Source organism: Staurois parvus, unplaced genomic scaffold (assembly GCF_062004578.1).
Source record: "Staurois parvus isolate SC_StPar_1 unplaced genomic scaffold, SC_StPar_1.0 ptg000187l, whole genome shotgun sequence".
NCBI classification, from domain to species: Eukaryota; Metazoa; Chordata; class Amphibia; order Anura; family Ranidae; genus Staurois; species Staurois parvus.
Window position 1 is genome coordinate 5,501,408 of NW_028317983.1, and position 18,234 is coordinate 5,519,641.

Here is an 18,234-nt window from a genome sequence, read left to right on the forward strand (position 1 = left end):
CAGCCACAACCCCCTGCTCCCTTCTCATTGGCTGTGATTGACAGCAGCGGGAGCCAGTGGTTCCAGCTTCTGTGTCTGAATCAATAGCGAGTGAGAGAACTGGTGGAGTCGCTGCTCTCGTGCATCAAGATTGGGCTCAGGTAAGTATTAGGGGGGGCTGGAAACGCTGCTGCACAAAGACTGTTGTTTTACCTTCATGCATAGAATACATGATGGTAAAAAAAGAAAAAAACCTTCAGCCTTTAGAACCAATTAAAAGCGGAGCTTCATCTAAAAGGGGAAGTTCCGCTTTAACACTTTGTTCCCCGCTCCCCGTTAAGGATTGGCAGCTTTGGGGAGTGGGGGGGAGGGGGTACCCAAATTTGACAAATACCCGCTCCCACTTCCGCTGCGATCGTCTAGGCGATCATAAACGGAAGTTATAACTCCCTTCCCTGTAGTCTTCTGGGACATGTGACAGGTCCCAGAAGACAACAGAACCATTCACAAAGCGCAGTGCTACTCGCACAAATGCCAATGGGCACTCAGCTGCTAAGCCGCAAGCTGTCACAGATGGGTGCCCACACAGATGCCGGTGCCGAGCAGACCGGATGTTCAGTCAGCCCGGCCGGTGTGAGTACACCGCGGAACGGTGGGACAGGTAAGTGTCTTTTTTTTTTAAATGTCAGCAGCTACAGTTTTTTTTTTTGTAGCTGCTGACTTTTATTTTTTTCAATCCTGACTCGACCTCCACTTTAAGATGATTGCAAATAAATGTTATGGAGCCTCACATGCTAAATATATGATTCAGCAGACAATCTAATTGTCATTTTATCAGGCTTGATCACATTCTTGACCGAGGCAACAGAGCAGGCTGATTCCCATTAAAAACCTTTACAAGGGGGCCCAACATAGTTTAGAATCCTAAAAGTCATGCTTATGCCAAACATTCCTAACAACCTGACTTTGTGGTTTCTTAACAACCAACACCTCTGCTCTGACAGGGAGAGCATACAAGCAAATAACAGGACACCTACCCATGCTTGAAAGCTGTATATCAACTTGATATTTCAGATTAAGATTATGGAAAATATTCATTCTTGTTCTCTTTAACAACCGGAGTTTGGCTGGATGGATGATAAAGTGTGAATGGGGTGGGGAAGACTCCTGCCAGTTGGCAGCAAAAAGCAATTACTTCCTAGAGGACAAGTATAGTGCTATCAAGCCCCGCCCTACATGTTTCGTCATATGACGTCATCAGGAGCATCATTGTCAGCCTGCTATTATAGCACATGCACATTTGTGGGGACTCTTTGTGTAGTAGGGGGTGCATTCATTTATTTATTAATTATTTAAAGTAGTTTTTGGGAGAGGCAACGCAGCAATTCTTATGTTTGCACTCACATTTGTTCACCGGTACACATTTGTGATTTTGCTAGCAGCAGCCAGTCTAATTGATTAGTCCTCTGCGTAGGTTATACTCACACACTTCTTCAGTCTTAGTTCTGTAGTCCATCAGGCAGGGCTGACTACTCTGGTGGGGAATTCAGTGCAGCAGAGGAATTGTGTTGAAAGCGTAAACAGAGAGTCGGGTGCACACTGGAATTCTGGCAGATCAATGGGTGTTTTTCTGAACTTGCAGCATTTTTAATGGGATAAAACACAGATGCGACAGGCGTCACTTTGGGTGGGGGGCCCATGGAACCCAGCTCACTTTGGAGAGCTGGGGAGACCCCTGTCTCAGCTCCCCATATCCCTCTTATGTGTAAATCACCCTGTGCCTGTTAGGGGTACAGGGTGATATGTCCTAATATTGTGTGGGGTTGTTGATTGTTTGATGTTATGTGGCTGCATCCCATTGTTCTATTGTTTGGGAGCAAACTATTATGGGATGTATGTGTTTATGTGTATTAGCTTAGTGGGGGGGTGTCTCCAGCAGCCCTCCCTCCTGATGGGACTGTCTGCTGGTGTGAAGTTGGAATACCTGTGTGTCTCTTGTTATTAAATGTAGATTGCCCCACCCTGTGTCATTATGCAGGGAGGGGGGATTGCCCTCTGAGCATATATATCTTGTATCTGTGTTCAAATAAACTAGTGTACCTCCTGGTTTACTTCAAGACTGGTGTCGTCTAGTCTTGTATGGTCGGCTGTGGTGTCTGTTGTCGGTGTTCGGACGGGGAAGCAGTATTCTAACGGAAGTTTCAAGCGCAGTCTGAGTCGGTTCCGTTACAACAGAGAACTCTGCATGTGTTTTAGATATAAACTGCATATTTTTAAAGGTTTTCTTTGTAATTCGTTACAGCATACACACATCTGCTCACCCCTTCAGTTGACCATTGAGCTGCCTATCAGGTCTCCAGGAGGCATGTGAAGACCTAGTAGCTCAATGGCTCCCTAAAGGAGTGTGCACAGAAACACTGCTGTTAATTGCGAGCCAATGGATTTATGTTGTCTGCTTGCATTGGAAAGTGCCATTACTGGCAGGATCTCTAGTAAGAAGCTTTGCAATTAAAAAAAAAACTGTTTTCCACTCCACTTCATACAATAAAGCATGATGTAAAACCTATAACAAAAAATAATTTGTATTAGTTTACATACACTATATTGCTCAGACTGATCTTACCCCAGTGAGGAGGTTTCTAATCATGGGATCTTGTCAGATCGATTTTACAGTACGGTCGGCTGCCACCCCACCCGGTGCGGGGAGTTCGAGGGTGGAGATCCGGACGGGTATTTATCCAACCTGCAGAAACTGATAGAAGACAACAGAGAAAAAGTTGTAGCCGTCGGAGAGTGCGGTCTGGGTAAGTCACTTCAAGGTGCCTGAAGAGGGACTCCTACCAAACGGTTACATTTGCAGCTAATATGCCAAGAAGTGTGTAACGTGACGCACATTCACTCCTAATGCCCTCACCTTGCTGTACCATAGGGCAATAAAAAATAAAGGGTGACAACCCTTTCTGAAACCCATATTGACACTGGCTTTGATTTCGAAAGTTAAGGTAGTAGCATTATAAAAACTAAAGCACTTTATTCATCTTTTAACCTTTTCCCGTCCTGCCCATATCGATAAACAGCCGGATGGGAGCGCTGCCGATGCGGGAGGACGTTTCTAAATGTCCCCCCGCATCCATTGCCTGTGCGTGCTCCCTGGGAGTGTGCGGCACAGCGATCGGACACAGATCGTTGTACTGGACCTCTGTGTGAGGTCCCGATCATGTGATCACTGATCACGTGAATAGTAGTAAACAAGATGGCACTTCCTGACATCATTGCTTACTAAGTGTGAAATCTGTGAATGATCACAGAGGTCACATGATACAAGGCTATTCACAACAGCCTTGTATCATGTGACAAGCTGTGACCAATCACAGCTCACACAGTAGTTCTCAATGGCTGCAGGAATGCAGCCGGAGAGGAGAAATTATTGATTTTACAGCCTTTATGGGTGTAAAAGCAATCAGTGTAAAAAAATAAAATCTTCATCACCCCCCACAAGTAGTAGTGTCACTACAGTGACACTGTACTGCTAGGGTAACAGTATTTTTAAAAGAATATAAATAATAATATAAAAATGTAAAAAAATTTTTTGAAAAATTATAATTTTTGGTTATAAACTAATTTGGGTTATTTTTTTTTTTTTTTAACTAAAAAGATAACTGAATACATTTTGGCTAAGATTTATGAAGAAAGATTATTTATTTGCAAAATTTTATAAGAAAAACACTTTTTTTTCAAAATCTTTGGACTTTTTCATTTATATAGCAAAAAAATAAAAATCCCAGTGGTGAGTAAATACCACCAAAATAAAGTTTTATCTGTCTCACAAAAATGCTAAAAAATTCATATGGGTACAGTGTTGCATGACCGCGCAATTGTCATTCAAAGTGTGATAGTGCTAAAAGCTGAAAATTGGCCTGGACAGGAAAGGGGTAAAAGTGTCCGGACAGGAAGTGGTTACCGTATTTTTCGCTCCATAAGACGCACCTAGGTTTTAGAGGCGAAAAACAAGAAAAAAAAATATTCTGAACCAATGGACTGCAGACACAGTACAGGGGATAACCAGAGACTGCGGACATAGTACAGGAGATGACCAGAGACTGCGGACACAGTACAGGAGATGACCAGAGACTGCAGACATAGTACAGGAGATGACCAGAGACTGCGGACAGTACAGGAGATGACCAGAGACTGCGGACACAGTACAGGAGATGACCAGAGACTGCGGACACAGTACAGGAGATGACCAGAGACTGCAGACATAGTACAGGAGATGACCAGAGACTGCGGACAGTACAGGAGATGACCAGAGACTGCGGACACAGTACAGGAGATGACCAGAGACTGCGGACACAATACAGGAGATGACCAGAGACTGCGGACACAGTACAGGAGATGACCAGAGACTGCAGACACAGTGCAGGAGATGACCAGAGACTGCGGACACAGTGCAGGAGATGACCAGAGACAGCGAACACAGTGCAGGAGATGACCAGAGACTGCGGACACAGTGCAGGAGATGACCAGAGACTGCGGACACAGTGCAGGAGATGACCAGAGACTGCGGACACAGTGCAGGAGATGACCAGAGACTGCGGACACAGTACAGGAGATGACCAGAGACTGCGGACACAGTACAGGAGATGACCAGAGACTGCGGACACAGTGCAGGAGATGACCAGAGACTGCGGACACAGTGCAGGAGATGACCAGAGACTGCGGACACAGTGCAGGAGATGACCAGAGACTGCGGACACAGTGCAGGAGATGACCAGAGACTGCGGACACAGTGCAGGGGATGACCAGAGACTGCGGACACAGTGCAGGAGATGACCAGAGACTGCGGACACAGTGCAGGAGATGACCAGAGACTGCGGACACAGTGCAGGAGATGACCAGAGACTGCGGACACAGTGCAGGAGATGACCAGAGACTGCGGACACAGTGCAGGAGATGACCAGAGACTGCGGACACAGTGCAGGAGATGACCAGAGACTGCGGACACAGTGCAGGAGATGACCAGAGACTGCGGACACAGTGCAGGAGATGACCAGAGACTGCGGACACAGTGCAGGAGATGACCAGAGACTGCGGACACAGTGCAGGAGATGACCAGAGACTGCGGACACAGTGCAGGAGATGACCAGAGACTGCGGACACAGTGCAGGAGATGACCAGAGACTGCGGACACAGTGCAGGAGATGACCAGAGACTGCGGACACAGTGCAGGAGATGACCAGAGACTGCGGACACAGTGCAGGAGATGACCAGAGACTGCGGACACAGTGCAGGAGATGACCAGAGACTGCGGACACAGTGCAGGAGATGACCAGAGACTGCGGACACAGTGCAGGAGATGACCAGAGACTGCGGACACAGTGCAGGAGATGACCAGAGACTGCGGACACAGTGCAGGAGATGACCAGAGACTGCGGACACAGTGCAGGGAATGACCAGAGACTGCGGACACAGTGCAGGGGATGACCAGAGACTGCGGACACAGTGCAGGGGATGACCAAGAGACTGCGGACACAGTACAGGGAATGACCAGAGACTGCAGACAGTGCAGGGAATGACCAGAGATTGCAGACAGTGCAGGGAATGACCAGAGATTGCAGACAGTGCAGGGAATGACCAGAGACTGCTGACCTTTGGGGAGTTAGGGGGAGCGGGTACCTGAATTTGACAGGTACCCGCTCCCACTTCCGAGGAGTTGTCCTTCCCTCTTCTTCCCGGGCCGGCTTCTGTGACAGCCGGGTGCCCACTGCGCATGCGCGAGAAGCGCTGTGCTTTGTGAATGGCCCGGCGCCTTCTGGGACCTGTCATGTGTCCCAGAAGACACCGGATCATTCACAAAGCGCAGCACATGCGCAATGGGTACCCGGCTGTCACAGAAGTCAGCGCGGGAAGACTGTGCAGCGCTGGAGCGAGGAACAGGTAAGGCCCTGCAGGAGAGAACAGCTGAGCGGCCGACCCGGTATTCTGACATGGTGGCGGCAGAAATACCGGACCGGCCGCTTTATATTCGCTCCATAAGACGCACTGACATTTTCCCCCCTTTTCTGGGGGGAAAAAAGTGCGTCTTATGGAGCGAAAAATACGGTAATTACCAGGTTATTTTTCAGTTTTCAGTGCAGTGATAGTTTGACTGACAATTACTTGCATACAACACTGGACCCAAATGAGTTTTACATATTTTTTTTATTTTTGTGGTATTTAACCCCTTCACACTGCACCTGGGCAGCCCTTTAAGTGGGCTTTAATACTCAGGAGGTAGCATGGCTTCTCTATCACGTGACTGCTCCATTTGGCGCTCACAGTTGTCACATCAGCAGGCGCTCATCCCACTTGCTCCTGATCAGAAGCCATGACCCCATCATGGTCATCTCATTTTTGCTACAATTCTTGAGTAATGATGGAATATGCTGGTCTTGAGGTTAAAATGTGAAAAGTGAGCAAGCCATAGATGATGCATAATACATTAGTACCGCACACGATTCCCCCATCAACACAGTCGATGTTGATGGGGGAATCCTTCCCGCGGCACTATTGTATTATGCCAGCAAGGGAGCCCTGCCTGCTGGCAGAACACAATGATCACTGCTAGTGGCTATAGCTGCTGGCAGTGATCATATGCAAAAAACTGACAGCTGGGTTGTACTGAAGTCGATTGTAATAAAGTGGATCCATCAACCAGCCTGCCTATAGATGGATCCAATCTCGGCCGGTCCCTGCTGAATTAGCTGAGATTGAATCCATCTATGGCCGGCTATAGTATTGCTGCACTAGATACAGCAGCACTATTGATGTACAGGTCACGTACAGAGAGAGAATGGAGATCAGGGGGTTGATGTTCAGGGTAAGGAGGGTGAAGGGTTAATATTCAGGTCACATAAAGAGATAGCATATAGCTGAGATGTACAGGAGAGGTGGGGTTGGGGGGAGGTAAAAAAAAAAATCCCACAATCAGTTAAAATCCTTCAGTATTAATCTGTTGCTCTTTTCTGTCATGTAATCTTTAATTCTTTAATCTTTTATAACTGGTAATTGTGTAATCTTCTATTTATCTGCTACTCCCTTCACTCATGTAATCTTCATAAATACTTCTTCCTGATAGGACGGAGAGGGCTCTCAGAGTGTTTATATTTTTGTGATGACGCTAGGATTGGCTCTGTACGTTGTATGTGTCGTACGATGATTGGCCCCCCATGTATATTTTCTGAAGTGTCATTTGTGAACGGCACTCTAAAAATGTCCATTACTCGGTCTTTTTAATATGTATGGTGGTAGTGAAGTGGTTAAAGGCCCCATGGAGCGTTCATATTTTGGCCAATTAAGCAGGAATCAAGGCACCACCCAGCTTGGTAAAGTTGACCAGGGTGGAAGATTATCGGCCAAATGGTGACATTGTTTTATCAGATGCAGTCACTGTTCTGCAGCATTATGGTGTTCAGGCAGCCACAGATGTGTACAATAGCTTGCAGTGGAGATTCCTTCATCCATGTTGCTAACATCAGTGGGGGAGTCTGTTGATTTTTCTTTCTTTCTTTCAGCTCGTGATCTGGGGAGCCTCTAGAATCTGCATGTTGTACACAATTCAGCTAAACCAAACCCCTTCAATGAGAAGTCCACTGGCAGAACCTCAGGGGCAGTGCAGGCATTCACACTCGACTGCTAAAAAGCAGGGGTGGGATAAGTTCCATTAGGGGGCGGTCTCAGATGCAGGATGGGTCGGACCAGGGCGGACTGACAACTCATGGGGCCCCCGAGCAAAAGGAGATCATGGGGCCTCTGTGTCCTTGCCCAAACTCAAAAAAGCCTATGAAAAAGATACCAGGAGCATCTCATGGGGCCCCCTACTGACCCCGGGCCCTCGGGCACTGCCCGAGTTTCCAAATGGTCAGTCTGCCCCTGGGTCGGACTCAAAACTCTCTGTTTAGTGTGTACAAAGGGTCCAGGGGCTCCCCACCATCTACAGTAATTACCTAGACTATAAGAGGTATCAATTTATCAGAATTCTTAGTCCTCATGCACACTGGACATTTTTACAGCGGCTGATTTTGGCTTTAGATGTTTTTTTTTCTACAGCCCCCCAGCATGTTATCCTTTGTGTCCATGCAAACATAGACTGTAATCAACGTTTTTTGGCTGGAAAAAAATCCCAGGACTAGTGGGTTTCTAGAGGAGTTTTTTTATCTGTAAAAACGCTCTAACTGGCATTTTTCGACGTTTTCTTGATCAGAGAAAAAAAATTTTTTTTTGGCTAAAAAACGCAAACGCGCAAAAAACCTGGCTAAACTCTAATGCAAAAATGATGAAAAACTCACGTTTTTAACGTGACTTTACAAAGCTAACGTAACCAGTGTTATTAAAACGCATGAGAGTATAAAAAATACAGTGAGCGCTCCAATGGTCAGCAGCTGAACATTCAAGGAAAACACATAAAAGTCCCAAAAATATATATATAAAGAAAATGCAGCGCTGTGTGATGTTACTATATTGCGGGCAGATATAAATAATAAATGAAACCAAAGCAAATGAATAAATGAATAAATAAATCAATAAATAAATAAATCACAGTCCAGTAATGGTGCTCGCTGATTCCCCTTGCAAAAGTTAGAAATGCGCACTAACCAGAAACGTATTAATAATACGCATGTGTATATGATATCATGGAGATTCCCCTCTCTTTTCTGGTCTGGTAATGGGCAGGAGCTGAAGATAGTAGAGATGAAGCGCCCTCGTGTGGCGAAATGGAGGTCCAGCAGGTCAAAGAAATCCTTACAGGAGTGTGTGAAGTGGAAAATTCCTCCTCTCAAAGACTAGTGCAGGGATCAATCTGGGTCTGCAGAAGCTAAAAAGGCTCATCGCAGAAGACACAGGAAAGAACCCATAGTGTAGTAGGTTGATGAAAATGATTTTATTCAAGAAAAACAGGAGTGTTCAGGAAAAACTCACAATGGTGCCAGGTTTAATCAAATGACTGACCCTTTAAGATTAAAGATGGCCGCCGGGCCTCCACGTGCCACCGGCGGCGTAGTGTCAATGGTGTCCTGGGCCCTGACACTATGGGTTCTTTCCTGTGTCTTCTGCGATGAGCCTTTTCAGCTTCTGCAGACCCAGATTGACCCCTGCGCCAGTCTTTGAGAGGAGGAATTTTCCACTTCACACACTTCTGTAAGGATTTCTGTGACCTGCTGGACCTCCATTTCGCCACACGAGGGCGCTTCATCTCTACTATCTTCAGCTCCTGCCCATTACCAGACCAGAAAAGAGAGGGGAATCTCCATGATATCATATACACATGCGTATTATTAATACGTTTCTGGTTAGTGCGCATTTCTAACTTTTGCACTGGGAATCAGCGAGCACCATTACTGGACTGTGATTTATTTATTTATTGATTGATTTATTCATTTATTCATTTGCTTTGGTTTCATTTATTATTTATATCTGCCCGCAATATAGTAACATCACACAGCGCTGCATTTTCTTTATATATATATAGTGTTATTAAAACGCCCCGTGTTCATGGAGCCTTAGGCTGGCCATACGTGGGTCGATTTTTGAACGATTTTTAGTTCGAAAATCAGACCTAAGACTAATCAGCCGATTTTCGCTCTGTTAGTGGGGCAATGGCACCGGCTGATTTTCGTGGTTCCTTCCTATTTAATTTATCGGGCATGCTGGAAAATTCAAGAAAAACTACCAATTTTCGAAATCATTGGTGACACCATCGGATTACAGAACGAAAAATCATTTGGTATTCAACCCATGTATGGCCTGCTTAACTATGGAGACATTGGGGGTAGATTTACTAAAACTGCAGCACTCAGAATCTGGTGCAGCTGTGCATGGTGACCAGTCAGCTTCTGACTTGTTCAATGAACCTGTGACATTAAATCTTGGAAGCTGATTGGTTTCTGTTCAGAACTGCACCAGATTTCACACCATGTAGTTTTAGTAAATAACCCCCATTTGATTATTTTAAGTGAAAGATTTATTTTTCATTCATTACTTAGCTTTATGTTCTGTTTCCGACACTTAGAAGGGGCCAGAGCAGGGGCGGACGGACCATTCGGGCTCTCGGGCACTGCCCGAGGGCCCGAGGTCAGTAGGGGGCCCCATGAGATGCCCCTTTTCATAGGTTTTTTTCATAGGCTTTTTTTTGGGTGTGGTTAGAGTGTAGACAAGAACACGGGCCCCATGATCTTTTATTACCCGGGGGCTCCATGAGTTGTCAGTCCGCCCCTGGGCCAGAGGTCACATGAAACCTTGCTATGTGTCTATACGCACTGCACACTCAAAAGCTGGGAGACAGCACGTGAGATCAGCCAGTTGACAGGCCAGCAAGGACTTTGGGTGACCTCTTCCCTTGCATTGGTGATCCCCTATTTAGGGCCCCTTCACACTTATGCGATGCAATATTGTACACAACCCCACAACGCATGAAAACGCGCTATGGTCTGCCAGATGCACTGCGGTGCTGTTCATTCTTAAGGGCACCTCAAATGCACAAGCCTACATGCGTAAATGAAAGCGTACTGAAACGCATAGTAACTTTTTGCCATGTGTTGTAAAAAAAAAATCTGTGCAGAAATCTTTGCAGTTTGAATTGAATGGGCTGCCGTAATTGTGATGCATCTAAACAAACACTTGTGACCAAGCCTTCCTGACAGGCTCCTTTAAAGGATGGTAACACTTTTATTTTTAAATCCGTGAGCAGCTGATTATTCAGAACAATATGTGTACCGTTGTTTTATGTTATTGTTGGTTTTTTTTTCTCTCTCTTTCTGATAGACTTTGACAGGCTGCAATTTTGTCCAAAGGAGACACAATTAAAGTAAGAGACATTTTAATAATTTTATTCCAGGAAAACTGACCTCAAAAGAATGTCCATGACATGCAGCAGTTGGGATGTTTTCACAATATGTCCATTAACTTAAAGTGTTACTAAACCCACAACAGTAAAATCAGTCTGTATATGCAGGAAAGCATGCTTGTTATACTCACTGTGGAACCTAAGGGGTTAATCCTCTGCATTGTGTAAAAAATCTGTTTGATCCTGTCTTCTCTGCCCCTCCTCTTGTTCATATGTCCACCTGATACAGACTGAATCCGTAGTCACATGCACATGGTCAGTTTGGTGTGTATTGCTAGAGAGGTTTTTTTTTTTTTTTTATTCTTGGGAGAGTGCATGTGATCAGCACAGGGCCAATCAGCACTGTCCAGGCAGAGGGTCAGGAGTCCTGCATCCTCCTAGAGTGTGTACTGTAGGAGACCAGATATAGTGAATGCAGGGTCCGGGGAGACCAGATATGGTGGATGCAGGGTACGGGGAGACCAGATATAGTGAATGTAGGGTCCTGGGAGACCAGATATAGTGAATGCAGGGTCCGGGGAGACCAGATATAGTGAATGTAGGGTCCTGGGAGACCAGATATAGTGAATGCAGGGTCCGGGGAGACCAGATATAGTGAGTGCAGGGTCCGGGGAGACCAGATATAGTGAATGGAGGGTCTGGGGAGACCAGATATAGTGAATTCAGGGTCCGGGGAGATCAGATATAGTGAATGCAGGGTCCGGGGAGACCAGATATAGTGACTGCAGGGTCCGGGGAGAGCGGATATAGTGAATGCAGGGTCCGGGGAGAGCGGGTATAGTGAATGCAGGGTCCAGGGAGACCAGATATAGTGAATGCAGGGTTCGGGGAGACCGTATATAGTGAATGCAGGGTCCGGGGAGACCAGATATAGTGAATGCAGGGTCCGGGGAGACCAGATATAGTGAATGCAGGGTTCGGGGAGACCGTATATAGTGAATGCAGGGTCCGGGGAGACCAGATATAGGGAATGCAGGGTCCGGGGAGACCGGATATAGGGAACGCAGGGTCCGGGGAGACCGGATATAGGGAACGCAGGGTCCGGGGAGACCGGATATAGGGAACGCAGGGTCCGGGGAGACCGGATATAGGGAACGCAGGGTCCGGGGAGACCGGATATAGGGAACGCAGGGTCCGGGGAGACCGGATATAGGGAACGCAGGGTCCGGGGAGACCGGATATAGGGAACGCAGGGTCCGGGGAGACCGGATATAGGTAATGCAGGGTCCGGGGAGACCGGATATAGTGAATGCAGGGTCCGGGGAGACCGGATATAGTGAATGCAGGGTCCGGGGAGACCGGATATAGTGAATGCAGGGTCCGGGGAGACCGGATATAGTGAATGCAGGGTCCGGGGAGAGCGGATATAGTGAATGCAGGGTCCGGGGAGACCGGATATAGTGAATGCAGGGTCCGGGGTTTAGTAACACTTTAAAGGATAAGTTCACCTTTAAATATAAATAAATGCACATTTTTTTTGCAGTTAAAAAAAAATGTACAATTACTATCAGGAGTCTGCAAAGCATTGCACCAGCAATCAACAGATCACTTTTGCCATGACTGACTCCTACAGACCGTCACTGTAAGCTGTCCGCCCCGTACATCGTACTGACAGGAAGAATCAATGAACTACCAGAGCACTCAACAACGTCATGATAGTTCATTGGGGACTACAAGCCGACATCCGCAAAGGACATCAGTACTTATAGTCGATACATTCACACAACTGTGGGTGGAGCCCCGTATGGCCACATTCTTTTCAAAAGTGACAGGTGGTATGAGGAATGTCTCCCTATACTGGTGTCACACAGACCGCTTGGATCCACGAGCAACTGCAGGAGCGGCAACATGTTAAATGTTCCACCCTAAAAATGGGTGGAATGTGTAACATGTTCCTAAAGGTGAACTTAGCTTTTAAAGTAGAAATCCGCTAAAGCCTAACTAGTTTTAAGAATGCTCCGTCCCCATCCTGACACCTATGCTGATTAATCTGTGTAAGAAGGATGTATGCCCTTGCCTGCTGTATTTTCAGCCTACTCATATGGTCTGGCTTCCCTGTGTCAGCCAATGGCGGCTGCAAGGGAGAAGAGGGACTGCTGACAACAGCTGCACCATGAGAACCTATAGGTGTTGTCATTGCTCCCAGTTTTCACAGCCATTATCAGGCACTCTCTCTTCTCCCCTGCAGCTGCCGCTGGCTGACACAGAGGAGCCGGATCACGTGACCGTACCGGGCTGAAAATAGGAAAGTGAATAGATCATATAGAGAGACAGGTTAGAACACCTGTCCTGCTTTTATTGTGGTCTGCTCCCCGCTAGGGAGGTTCACTCTCTCGCTTTGTCTTGTTTACTGTCATCATCGAAGCTAAAAGAAAATCCCAAATTTTGGGTTGTCCCTAGAAAAATAATAGAAGGGAAATCTTCCAATGAGGACACTAGTTCTGGTGACATGGCGGACCCCAAGAGATTTCTTTAATTTGCATAGATTTCCTCTCACTTCCTGTTTTGGCTATGGGACAGGAAGTGAAGATAAATCTTCTCAATGGGAAAAATAAACTGAAGGATGTTATAACCCTCCCTCTAAAATTAAAAAAAAATGTTTTACCTATAGTTTTACTTAATGGTGCACAGAAATTAAAATTCTGGTGCCAAAACCGAAAATTCAGGATGCACTTGGCTGGAAACCGTAACAAAAACAGACAGTTTTTAATTTTTTTTTCTATTATTTATTTAATTAATGCGCTGGTAATTTTGCATTGAAGTCACTAGGGGACGTTTTTGCATTGAAGTCAATGTGGACTCGACTTTGCACGAAAGTCTATGGACATGATTTTGCATTGAAGTCACTAGAGGGTGTTTTCCATGAATGTCTATGAGACGCGACTTTGCATGTATTGGCCCCATTATCTGCACCTTTTTTGTTATTGGCAAAATGCTATTATTTTGGACCGCGGATTTATATTGGTACATCCCTAGTTTTACTTTAGCCTCACCCAGGGACGGACTGACAACTCATGGGGCCCCCGGGCAATAGGGGATCATGGGGCCCCTGTGTCCTTGCCCAAACTCAAAAAAGCCTATGAAAAAGGTACCAGGGGCATCTCATGGGGCCCCCTACTGACCCCGGGCCCTCTGGCAGTGCCCGAGTTTCCAAATGGTCAGTCCGCCCCTGGCCTCACCATAACCATCAGTACATGCTCCCATTGCTCAGATCTGTAGGATTTGTTGGTGGGTCTGTGTAGGCACTTTCAGATAATAACTGGAGAGGCTTCAGCAGTCATTGTAAGAACTGGGGAGCGGTGGTGGGGGAAGAGGGCCAGAGCATACGGTGCATTCCCAGGGTTGTATGAGAAGGTTTTCAAGGCATAATCCATATTTCTATGGTCTTCAGCTGTTTATATTTGGCTGTAGATGTAATGTTTCCAAAATCCTTTAGTGTTTATCTCTGATATCTGCTTGTCTACTAGAGATACACACTTGCATTTCACTGCGTTAATCACTGCAAAGCATTAAAAGGGTTGTATTGTGTCCCCAGTGAAATCAGAAAAGTAACTGTTTGTATGCCTCTTCTTCTCTCTGGAAAGGTATTTTGAGAAGCAGTTTCATCTGGCTGAGCATTCCAAACTGCCCATGTTCCTGCACTGTCGGAACTCGCATAAAGAATTTTTAGGTAAGTGTCATATTTATAAAACACATATACACTATATTGCCAAAATTATTGGGCCACCCCTCCAAATCATTGGATTCAGGTGTTCCAATCCCCTCCATGGACACAGGTGTATACAATCAAGCCCCTAGGCATGCAGACTACTTCTACAAACATTTGCGAAAGAATGGGTCGCTCTCAGGAGCTCAGTGACTCCAAGCGTGGTCCTGTGATAGGTCACCACCTGTGCAATAAGTCCATCCATGACATTTCCTTGTTACTAAATATTCCACGGTCAGCTGTTAGTGATATTGTAACAAAGTGGAAGCAACTGAGAACAACAGAAACTCAGCCACCAAGTGGTAGGTCACGTAAAATCACAGAGCGGGGTCAGCGCATGCTGAAGCACACAGTGCGCAGAAGTCACCAACTGTCTGCAGAGTCAATAGCTAAACTTGGTGTGGCCTTCAGATTAGCACAACAACAGTGCGTAGAGAGCTTCATGGAATGGGTTTCCGTGGCCCAGCAGCTGCATCCAAGCCTTACATCACCAAATAGAATGCAAAGCATCGGATGCCATGGTGTAAAGCACGCCGCCACTGGACTCTAGAGCAGTGGAGACCTGTTCACGGAGTGATCAATCACGCTCTCTGTCTGGCAATCCGATGGACGTGTCTGGGTTTTGCGGTTGCCAGGAGAATGGTACTTGCCTGACTGCATTGTGCCAGGTGTAAAGTTTGGTGGAGGGGGGATTATGGTTTGGGGTTGTTTTTCAGGGGTTGAGTTTGGCCCCCTAGTTCCAATGAAGGGAACTCTTAAGGCGTCAGCATACCAAGACATTTTGGATAATTTCATGCTCCCAACTTTGTGAAAAGAGTTTGGGGATGGCCCCTTCCTGTTCTAACATGACTGCACACCAGTGCACAAAGCAAGGTCCATAAAGACATGGATGAGCGAGTTTGGGGTTTAGGAACTTGACTGGCCTGCTCATCCATGTCTTTATGGACCTTGCTTTGTGCACTGGTGCGCAGTCATGTTGGAACAGGAAGGGGCCATCCCCAATCTGTTCCCACAAAGTTGGGAGCATGAAATTGTCCAAAATGTCTTGATATGCTAATGCCTTAAGAGTTCCCTTCACTGGAAATAAGGGGCCAAGCTCAACCGCTGAAGACAAACCCACACCTTAACCCCCCCTCCACCAAACTTTACACTTGGCACAATAGAGTCAGGCAAGTTCCGTTCTCCTGGCAACCACCAAACCCAGACACGTTCATCAGATTGCCAGACAGAAAAGCATGACTCGTCACTCCAGAGAACACATCTCCACTGCTCTAGAGTCCAGTGGCGGCGTGCTTTACACCACTGCACCCAATGCTTTGCGTTACACTTGGTGATGTAAGGCTTGGATGCAGCTGCTCGGCCATGGAAACCCATTCCATGAAGATCTCTACGCACTGTTGTTGTGCTAATCTGAAGGCCACATGAAGTTTGGAGGTCTTTAGCTATTGACTCTGCATACAGTTGGTGACTTCTGCGCACTGTGCGCTTCAGCATGCGCTGACCCCACTCTGTCATTTTACATGGCCTACCACCTGGTGGCTGAGTTGCTGTTGTTCCCAGTTGCTTCCACTTTGTTATAATCCCACTAACAGTTGAGCGTGGAATATTTAGTAGCCAGGAAATGTCACAGATGGACTTATTGCACAGGTGGCAACCTATCATATCACGGGACCACGCTTGGAGTCACTGAGCTCCTGAGAGTGACCCATTCTTTCACAAATGTTTGTAGAAGCAGTCTGCATGCCTAGGGGCTTGATTTTATACACCTGTGGCCATGGAGGTGATTGGAACACCTGAATCCAATGATTTGGAGGACTGGCCCAATACTTTTGGCAATATTGTGTAGTTTGCTGAACTTGGCTATCAAGAACATAGGTGGGGGGTCCAGGGATGACACTTTGAAGTGTTTACTAATGGATGCAATATTTGACAAGTCTTTTCTGTACTTATTTGGTCTTTGTCTACCTGGTTAGCTCAGTTGTTAGAGCATGACACACTTATTTGGGTTCTCATTTTCTTTAATTCCAGATATTATGGGGAGGAATCGGGATCGATGTGTTGGAGGAGTGGTGAGTATAAGTGGAAATCAAGACTGATTCCAAATAAATGCTATTAGGATATAAAATGATGGCTGTGCCGTATTTTGCATTTCCACTATTTACGAGGGGGTCTTCAAAATGTTTCAGCACACACACACACACACATATATATATATATATATATATATATATATAAAATAGAGTTTTAAAAAGTGCGGAAACTTTTTGAAGAACCCTCGTATATAGCCCTGACATATTCCCCAGAGTTTTACATGCACAGAACAAACCACATCAATCCTTGCCGCTAAAACGTGCTACAATATACAGCTCAATCTACATTTATGTAAAAACATGTGCTGTAGAACAAGCTTGGTCAGACAGTAATTATCCAATCAGTGCGTCTTTCAGTGGGAATCAGAGTGTCTGGAGGAAAACCGCACAAAGCAAGATCATACACACTTCATGCATATTAGTTCCATGTTGGAAATTCCCCAGTGCTGCAAGACGAGCAGGCTAACAAGTTCACAAGTTCAAGTGCTGTATTATGTGATATATATATATATATTTATATGAATATATATACGAATATATATACTACGTGATGATATTGTGTGTGGGAGGTGCAGTAGCTTAGTGGTTAGCACTTTTGCTTTGCTGCACTGAAGTCAACATTTCAAATTGCAGCTAGGACAATGCCTGCTTGGAGCCTGCATGTTCCCCTGTGCTTGTGTCGAATTCCTCCAACACTCTTAAGGCCCCATGTACACGGGACACTTCTGAAAAACGGAAACTGACTGCTGGAAAACGTAGCCTAAAAAACGTCTAAATTATAACAAAATTGGTGCAGCGCTCCCACACTTGTACTTATATAAATAATTAAATCAAAATGAGGTTTCAATTACACCCCTAGTGAATCCTCCTGTGTGTAATTATCACAAACTCAGTTCTTCATGTTATTATACAATCTTATACAGTGATGTATGGTAAACCATATAGTAAATAAAAGTGCAAAACACATAAAAACACGATACATAGACCCACTTGTGTCCCTAAACAGGGTGAAATCACAAAAATGTACTAAGCCACACGTGATAAAACACTTGGCATAAAATGAATGCCCAAAGGTGCAGTGGAAATAAACTGACAAATGGCACTATTGTGCCTATAAAACAAACAATTCGACGGTCAGGATTAATTAACCCTGACTAAAAGACAATCCACAAGGACTATAACAAATCCTTCGACATAAATGTGCGACCACCACTTAACAAGTGCCCACATGTAACAAAATGTATATATTTTGCCGTGCTCTAGTCCTCAAACTTAGGACTATACTGCTATATAAATAGGAAAAAAAAAAAATGGGTGAATCCACAAATGAAAATCCAGTGACACTCTATGATAAACACATAACTTAAATCCATTTGTAAAAAAGTCCTCAAAAACACGTGCCACCAATTATTAATAAACAAAAACAAATCGTCCACGTGTGTAATCTTCAATATGGCTGGATATATAAAAACCTCCAGCGATAAATATAAATCTGGCAGGTGAACACAAAGTGTAATCCTTCACCGGTAGGATTGCCCCCTCTTCTTCATGAAGTGACCCCACAGGGTCAAAACACT

The 18,234-nt window shown here is 45.5% G+C and overlaps 1 protein-coding gene across 1 annotated transcript in view; it reads left to right on the top strand.

Annotated features, from left to right (window-relative positions):
* TATDN1 (TatD DNase domain containing 1) overlaps nucleotides 1-18,234 on the top strand; it is a 60,845-nt gene that overhangs the window by 22,665 nt on the left and 19,946 nt on the right. The window contains exons 5-8 of the mRNA XM_089677520.1: nucleotides 2,640-2,783; nucleotides 10,780-10,822; nucleotides 14,446-14,531; nucleotides 16,596-16,636. Of these exons, the coding sequence (XP_089533646.1) occupies nucleotides 2,640-2,783; nucleotides 10,780-10,822; nucleotides 14,446-14,531; nucleotides 16,596-16,636 (314 nt within the window). The remainder of the gene's footprint in view (nucleotides 1-2,639; nucleotides 2,784-10,779; nucleotides 10,823-14,445; nucleotides 14,532-16,595; nucleotides 16,637-18,234) is intronic.